Here is an 8,642-nt window from a genome sequence, read left to right on the forward strand (position 1 = left end):
AAGTGAGTGAACTTTGTGCCTGTGGATTCACGTGGAATTAATGAATGAATGAAAGTAATATAAAACATTAAATTATGTCATTTAAATTAAGTCTAATAAGTACTTCCTTATGTTGTTGGTATAGTAGCTTGTTTCCCATTGAGCTACGTTGAAATTATGATCTTGTGGCTTAGTTTATATTATTATCTTGAGCTGAAGTCATTATTATGTTGACCTTTCAAAACATTGCTAATGTTAGCGAAGAAGAAGAAGAAGGAATAGAGAATTGAGGGAACACAGTTCTGATGCCTTTGATAACAGGCAGGCAAACTGCAGAATGCACCGACTGCTGGAATAACTCCAATGTTTAGGACAGTCCAGACTTAGAGTGTAATGTTAATGTCCTTGTAAATCATATTTTGGCAAGTACATTCTAGCACATATTTCTTTTCGGTTCCAGACATAACAGAATTGAAGCTTGACAATGTTCAGATAATACATGCTGTTGGATAACATGTGCATTTAACATAACTAACTGTTTAGCTATACTTATTCACAGATTGTTATATATTTTACTTAATTAAATTATTGACTTGATCTATTCTTTTTCTCTCTTTTTACCCCTTCCCACCTCAGAGTGATAGCCTTTCAAGGTATGTGCAATTTAAACAAATTAATTTAAAATCATTACACTTTTTGTTCACATATTCTCATTTTAAGTTCTTTATGTAAAAATTCAGCTTAACCCCAGCAGTCAGCTGGGTTGAGCTTTAGAAGGCATTAATGATATTTAACATTTGTATGAAATACAATTGTAAAGCTACAGTACTGAATGTTTTTTTCCACGTGTGGGTGGGATACTCCATTCTGGGGAATATATTGGACTCTGTATTTGTAGTGCACTGAAGGCAGGCTGGGCATTTTGTAGAACACAGTGGATACAGTACCATTCCCTACAAATTTTTCAGTATGAAGTCAGCTTTTACAAAAAAGACAAGAGGTTCTTGTTGTCCCTCTTTTAGAATACCCTTCTGAAAATTTTCTAAGGAATCTCAAGAAAAGTACTAGAGCCTCTGAAAATCAGATTTCCTTAAGATTTGTTAAAAAGGAAATTCAGAAATATCAAGAATTTTTAAAAAAATTCATTTTTTTTTAGACCTTTAGAATGAATTATTGGATTTTATTCTGTCCCATCTGTGCTGAAGATCTGTTAAATAGAACTACTACGGCACATGATCAGAGAAGAGTGAACAGTGAAATTATTCTAAACTTTATTAATACTGTAATTTAGTGATTAATAGGATAAAGACTTTGCTGAAGATTTGTTTCATAAACTGCTTCTGTTGAAATACTAGAATTCACAACAAAGAGTTTTGAAATCTCCTTGGTTTCTCTAATAAAACTTGGAGAATTCATCTAGACTGATATTTTAGAGATTACTTTTTTAAAACCCTTCAACTAAAGTAATACATTTTTTTAAAAATACGTCTTTTTTGTAAATAAAGAATTAAAGTATCTAAGCTAACGTAAAGTCCTTTAAGACATGTAAATATTTGCTTGAATTAAATATTTTAATTTAATTTAAAAGATTCCTGCGCACACAAGGTAGGCACTTACTTGGCAGACTGAGCAATTTGAAACCATTTTCACACAGAATTTTCAAGTACTGAGGGAATGTAAAAATTAAATTTGCATCAAATTAGAAGACAGTGGTTTAACTAAAATACATGATTGCATTTGGTTCTTTTAAGCCCGGTAATGGCAAACTCACAACGTTGGATACAGTGAATGGTCTCACTTGAAACACAAAGGCAAAGAAAAATAAGAACTTTTCTTTTACAGATATGATACGGGATCCCTCAGCATGTCTTCAGGTGATCGTTATGATTCAGCGCAGGGGCGATCGGGGTCACAGAGTTACCTTGAAGATCGGAAACCATACTGCAGTAGACTAGAAAAAGAAGATAGCACTGATTTTAAGAAGGTATCTGATTCAGTAATTTTGGTGCAAAAATAGAATTTTATTACTGTTTTTCATAAATTGTCTGGAAATAATCTCACACTGCATAACAAATGCAGTTTAAAGCAACTCAGCTGAATGGAGGAGCAGAGCAACCACTACAGTGGGGGAAAATGCACATTACAAAACAGCTTCTGGCTTTTGCACTTTTCTCTTCAAGGCAAGGAAGAAATTCAGAGGAGCCAAGATCCATTTTTTATGACAAATACTATCATACTATTTTTTCGGTTGATTGTATCATTGAAACTGCTTTATACATATGTGAAGCCTTTTATTTTATGTGTTTGCTAGCTCACATACATATACTGTAAATTGGTTAGATCTTGCTTTGAAATAGAGGAGTGTGTCAGAAAGTTTACTGTGGTGTCTAATCTGTGAAGTCTGAAGCAAAAAAAGTGGCAAGTATTTTTGTAATATGTGTAAGGTAAGTTATGTGCTCCCTATGCAAAGTTGCTTGTTTCTAGGAATACTTGGTAACAGTTCTTTAAAGTGCTTGCTAATTCTAAACACCTTTAAAATCTATAACTGATTTTTACTTCTTGGACTATCAATGGATATTTGTTCATTGTACATGCAGCTTAATCATGGTTTTTGAATTTTTCAGCCAACCTCACTGAATTATTACTCAGTATTTTTTAAATTAATATTTTCTCTCAGCTTTATGAACAGATTCTAGCTGAAAATGAAAAACTGAAAGCACAGTTACATGATACCAACATGGAACTTACAGATCTTAAGCTACAGTTGGAGAAGACCACTCAGGTTTGTATAAAACAAAAAAGCATGTACCTAGCTGACAAACTAGAAGCATCCCAGGCTATGGGCTGCTCTTTACTAGGCATCGGCTTTGTTTCTTATCCAAAGATGGGAGTGAAGAAGAGTACCTCTCTGTTTCTAAAGAGAAAACAGCGCAGGATTCTGGTCTTCAGCTGTGAACAAAATGCGTGAGACTGCCTCCTGCCTATTTAAGTAGTAGTGGTTCTTGCCAGCATGTATCTGGAACTTCTTTGCAGGGTAGAGATAAATGCTTTCTGTGCTGTTAAGTTTATATTCAGACTGTTGGTCGGGATTGATTGATTAATTCATAAACCTGCTGGCAGATTGGCATAACCTGCCAGTTCTTCCTGGCTGGTTAGATAGCTTTATCTTAGAACTGAAGAGCAAATAGTGCATTCCAGTTACAGATAACTGCTGTCAGATAACAGTGCTGCATACAGTAATGCCAAATATGTACACAAAAGTTACATTAGTCATAAATTGCTGTAGAAAGAGTTTTCTATTCTCGGATCGTATTTGCCACAATTTACCTGTACTTGTGTCTTCCATGTGTACCCTGTAAGCATTAGTGATGTACATTAAAAAGATGTTTGTTTTGTAATGCTTTTAAGTAGAAATACTATATTACTCCTATTTGCCTAAAGCTATGTGGTGATCAAATTACTTAGGGATGGTCACAGAGGAAGTGCGTGATAAATCCAGTTCATACTTCTTCGTTCTTTATTTCAGTGTTACTTCCCTGAACACACTTTAAAATGCTTTTGAAGACATACTTCGGACAGAATAATAAAATGTCCAATCAAATTGTTTTTCCTCAGTTTTATGTTGTTTAAGAACAAGTATCAATGTCTTTATTAATTTTGTGTTTCAGAGACAAGAAAGATTTGCTGACAGATCACTCTTGGAAATGGAGAAAAGGGTGAGTTTCTGCCAAAGATCTCTTAAGTACTCCAATTCAGGCTTTGTTTTAGTTTGTTTTGCAACCCCTAGCCTGGATATATTTTAGTGGGAACAGAAGCCTTTCTTATAACTTGCATTTTTTAGAAGATTTGGGGGTTTTAAGTTTCAAAGTGGCGATGAATGTGAGATGCTGTGAGATGGAATTACTCTTAAGAATTGCCTTCGGGTTGCCTGTTAGTTTGTGATAACCAGGTTCTAAACCCCACTGCCCTCCAGAGATCTGCCGCTTGATCCATCGCATCCAAAACAATGTTGGCACTCCAGAGGGTTAAGCAGATTCAGAGTGCCTCATCTTCTAATGCATTTCCAAGATTCAGAGACTTTAATTTCCTCAGAGCTTTCCAGAGGCATGCATGTTGTTTTACCAGTTATTGTTGGTAATGAAGTAGCTGTTTCTCCCTCACAGACGTGAGACCTTAAACCTGCCAATGATATAAAATTAATCATAATCTGTCTCTTTCCCTGTACTGTAACTTTTTCCAGAGGGAATATGATACTGAGGTGGGAGGAAGAATGAATAAGCAGTGTGGGAAGAGAGGCATCAGGGTCAGAGACAACCCTAAATTGAATAGGAAAGGAGTCATATAATAAATCCATATGTGAGATAGACTACAGGAATTATTTCAGAAGTTGGACACATGATAATTCTGGGCTGTAGTTTCATGCTAGTTTAAAATCCATCCCTAGAAAAGTTTAGTTCCACAGCAATGTAAAGCAAACTATGTCGGTTTTGTTGTGGTCCTGGCTTCCCGCATGACCCTGGCCACATGTTCCTTTCTCCTCCCCTGATCCTGGAGTGACACATTAGACACTTAAATGGGAAGAAAACTAAATGGACTTTGACAGTAATAAGTTATACATTTATTTGTCTCTGGTAAACTTCACATTCACTAGCCTTCTATGTTTACTTTCCAGTATTTGAGGTTTAGAACACAATTTTTAGTTCTACAAACCTGTCTGGTGTATAAACAAACACTTGGTAGATTTTATAGGGCACAGGGAGGTGTAGAAATTCTCTCAGGCACTTCCTGAAGTTCCATTATCTTTATCTTAATAATCTCTCCAGATAATTGCAGCAGCCTTTTAGCACCTATTTCTCCTTGATTTTTTGGCATCCTGCTGTAGACGGTGATTTCATCAGTAAAAAAGTTTCATCAGCAGCTTTAATTGGTTTCATGCTTGCTGTCATGGCCACACAAGTGGAGATTTAATTATTTTATAGATTAGCTGCGTCCATTACTATATAGGTTCCATACTGCAGAGCATTCAGTACTGCATAGCTAAACATTATGTCAGCTTTAAATTGCTGCTTTGCGTTTTCCCAAAATAGGCCACTGCATTAAAACAATTGGCTATATTAGAAATTCTTGCACCTTTTTTTGTAAAGACATTTAGTCCAACAGCAAAATGTCTTTCAGAAATGTTACTCTTCCTAAATGTATTGGTATTAAAGCTAACAGGTAAAAAAATAAAGTTAGTGATAATGCTGTATGGCTGAAACGTGATTTACATAAGATTTAGGAGATGTTCCTTGTATTCTATAATTTTAAACTTCTTCTCAGACAAGAATTTAAAACGGGAATTTCTTTGTGATAGTATTTCCCTTGTTAAAAATCTGGAGTTACTTTTGCCTTGAAAGTGACTGAAGCAGTCTCTCAGCTGCTAGTCATCAACAACTGGTCTCTAGAAATAAGCTTACCGAATTCAAAATTTAAGAATAATTTCAAAGACATCTTTTTAATGTGTAATGTAACAACATAAATGTAAAACAGAGAAACAAATTATAGAGCTTTTCTAAGTATACTTTTCCAAGTATATAACTTCACTAAAACAAAATACAAACCTGAAGATGTCTATATAAATTACACAGAAAAAAGGGGAGGGAAAAAGTTAAGTGGTGAGAATAAATTGGAAGAAATAAAAGGCTGGCAGAGAAAAGCGTGAAGGCATCTTTGAACTATGACATTTTCAAGCTCAAACATATCTTTTCAGTAAAAAGGATGAGAACATTTATTAAACCTAGAATTGCACAGTAATCAAATTTAGAAAATACTGGCTTTGAATTTTATTTGAACTCAGCCTTCAGAAGTGGGTTTCCATGATGTGATTTGTGATTGTTGATATTGTTCATTTGACAACTGTTTATCAGAAAGGGGCTATTTCCATGGAGATGGGGGGGGAAATTGGATCACAGATGCAAGGCCCTCACAATAAATAGGCAAAAATAAGGGTTTCATTAATGACCTGTCACTCTGAAAAGTAAGCTAAAAGTCCTTTGCAGAATTTCATATGATGTGATAATAAAACTCAAACTGCCAGGTTTCATTCTGGATTAGAATTCAGAATTGTAGGTACCTTTAACCAGTTTCCCCCAAATTTAGAATTCATGAGCTGGGAATTTGGGTTGTGGAGAGGTATTTTTTTTGCTATTACCGAATATACAAATATATGTAGGTATATACATCTGGTTTTACTTCTTAATAATTTTATAACTCTGGGTTCAATTTTTCACCTATGTATACCCCCATACCTCAATCTCACTGCACCAAGCCTGTGGTTCCTAGTTGCTTTGATAAATACAAATGAGCTATTGTATTTTATAAGCTGAGAGACTAGCGTGTATTTTTTTCATTTTGAGGGTTACTAAAGTTCCTTGGCGTACCTTATAGAGTTGTTGAAGCGTATCATAAAATTTTAGACTGCATAAATTTCAGACCCTTTCTTTGAGTCCAGGGACTAATCAAATAATACTGGCAACTCTTCCCAATGAAACTGCAATGTGTTATTTTGTTGGCATTCCTCAAGCCACTTCCTAAAAGAGTAAGCAGTTCAGGAAAAAGAGAAGCATAGCTTCATCTAATCAAAACAATACGTTTTTAAAAAAATCTTGTATCTAGGCCAGTCCATTTAAATGTTTCTTTTATATAATGTGAAGTATACAAAGTTAATGAAATACAGATTTTATTTAATTGGCTTTTATTGCTAATAGTTGTTCTTAGACAAGTTCAACATGCTAGTTAAGCAAATGCATCGGAAGGACTAACAAATTCTAACCATCTGAAATTTTGAGATCTATTTGATCATTCATCCCTTGGTAATTGCAGGATTTGTCAAATACTGCTTAATATAAGAACACTGGTAATATATGTTATTCTTCAAAGCTAATAGGTAACTGATACAATTCCTAAGTAATGTAAGGTGGTGTGGGTTTTTTGTTAGTCACTTGCTTACTGCAGTTAACTTGCTGGTACTTACTATGCCCATTACTATCAGTCAGTATCATTATGGGAAAGGTCTTACCTCGAAGGAGTTAAGTACATTAAGTACTAACAACTGCAGTAATCTATTACTTTGATAAACCTTTAAAGTTGTTTGCTAAAATGGGAAAATGTTGGGGTATAACTGCACTATGATTAAACTAAATTCAAATGATTTATATCTGAAAGGTGACCGGCAAGAGTCAGTATCTACTGGGCGGTATGATCTAACCAAAGTTTTACACACCTCAGTCAATGCTGCTTGCTGTTTGCGTAACACCGTTGTATGCAGATGCATATGTCCACTTCGCAATAATCTCTTGCTTTTGCCTTTCACACTTTGGAAGAGTCTGAATGTAGAGTACGGATAACCGCAGCTGCTTTTAAATGAGGCACACTGCATTGTCTGACACAGGAGAGCAAGCAATCAAGCTATAAACCCCTGAAGTCTATTGCATTAGCTATTCATATGTCAGATGTGTTGAAAATTAGGTTTAAACGAAAGAACGTCATGTAGAAATATGGTAGAGTGTCTGCACTGCAGACTGCAGCATAGTATAGAAAACCCTCAGCTAACTTTCAATAAGCTAGCTTGGGTACTGTAATCAGTGTAATCAAAACAACCTGAAGTTCTCTCCAAAGGATAATTTCTCCTGCTTCTCAGGTAAAAAGGAAAAAAAGGAAAATAAAACTATACTAGAAACGCAGAAAATATTCAGGAAACATTTACTCAAGAAGCAGGTGGTCTTACGTAGCTAGATTACTTTGGTACTCAGCTGAAGTCCTTTAATGTAAATTTGGGTGTATCTACACTACGTTGCAGTTTATAGTGTGGACAGATCCCACTGAGCTGAGACAGATGTTTCAGCTACGTTTGCTTGTCTATGAAAGCTTATGCTTTTGTGCTTGTTTCTTTTAATGCTCTTGTTTGTTTCTGATCATTTTCTGCATTTCTTGTATATTAAGCTATTACAGAAGCCTAGCTCATGAAAAATAAATCCAAACAAATGGTACTTAACAGCTTTTCTAAATTCGTGTGAAGGAAGGGGTGACAAAATTTCTGTATATCACTGCCATCACAAGTTTCCTATCCACACTATGCTTTTGGTTGTATGATCTTTGAAACTTGAAGTATTTCACTGTTACCACAGTATTTACAAGCAGTAATTTTTTTAAAATGGTATTGTTCAATGTTAACACACATCTTTTGATTTAGGAAAGAAGAGCTCTAGAAAGAAGGATATCTGAAATGGAAGAGGAACTGAAAGTAAGTAAACTATTACACGTTAAACTATTAATAACAAAGTGTATGACTATGTCAGTGCAACATGTAGTCTCGCAGTATTACCGGTCTCTGTAATTTCATTAGAAAATAACTAAGTTACAGCTGCATTTCAAAATCACTCATGTCATAGAGCTTGTAGTGAAGCTGTTACAGCGGCATAAGCTTCTAAAAAGGTGCTGAGACTTAGGCTTCTGTAACATACTGGCTAACAAGAAACATCAGAGATGGTTGGAGCGAAACATATCTTGATCTAATCAAGATGGAATCACAATCTATGATTTTGATGCGATACCCTATATTTTATTAACTTAAAAATAATGGTAGCATATAATTCCATAGGTATTTAAGCATTAAATGTTGCTTC

The 8,642-nt window shown here is 34.9% G+C and overlaps 1 protein-coding gene across 1 annotated transcript in view; it reads left to right on the forward strand.

Annotated features, from left to right (window-relative positions):
• The window catches only part of PPP1R12A (protein phosphatase 1 regulatory subunit 12A), a 123,334-nt gene that overhangs the window by 108,120 nt on the left and 6,572 nt on the right, over positions 1–8,642 (forward strand). The window contains exons 20-24 of the mRNA XM_075058049.1: positions 616–632; positions 1,822–1,963; positions 2,657–2,761; positions 3,648–3,695; positions 8,210–8,260. Of these exons, the coding sequence (XP_074914150.1) occupies positions 616–632; positions 1,822–1,963; positions 2,657–2,761; positions 3,648–3,695; positions 8,210–8,260 (363 nt within the window). The remainder of the gene's footprint in view (positions 1–615; positions 633–1,821; positions 1,964–2,656; positions 2,762–3,647; positions 3,696–8,209; positions 8,261–8,642) is intronic.

Source organism: Buteo buteo, chromosome 26, assembly GCF_964188355.1.
Source record: "Buteo buteo chromosome 26, bButBut1.hap1.1, whole genome shotgun sequence".
In the NCBI taxonomy this organism is placed as follows: Eukaryota; Metazoa; Chordata; class Aves; order Accipitriformes; family Accipitridae; genus Buteo; species Buteo buteo.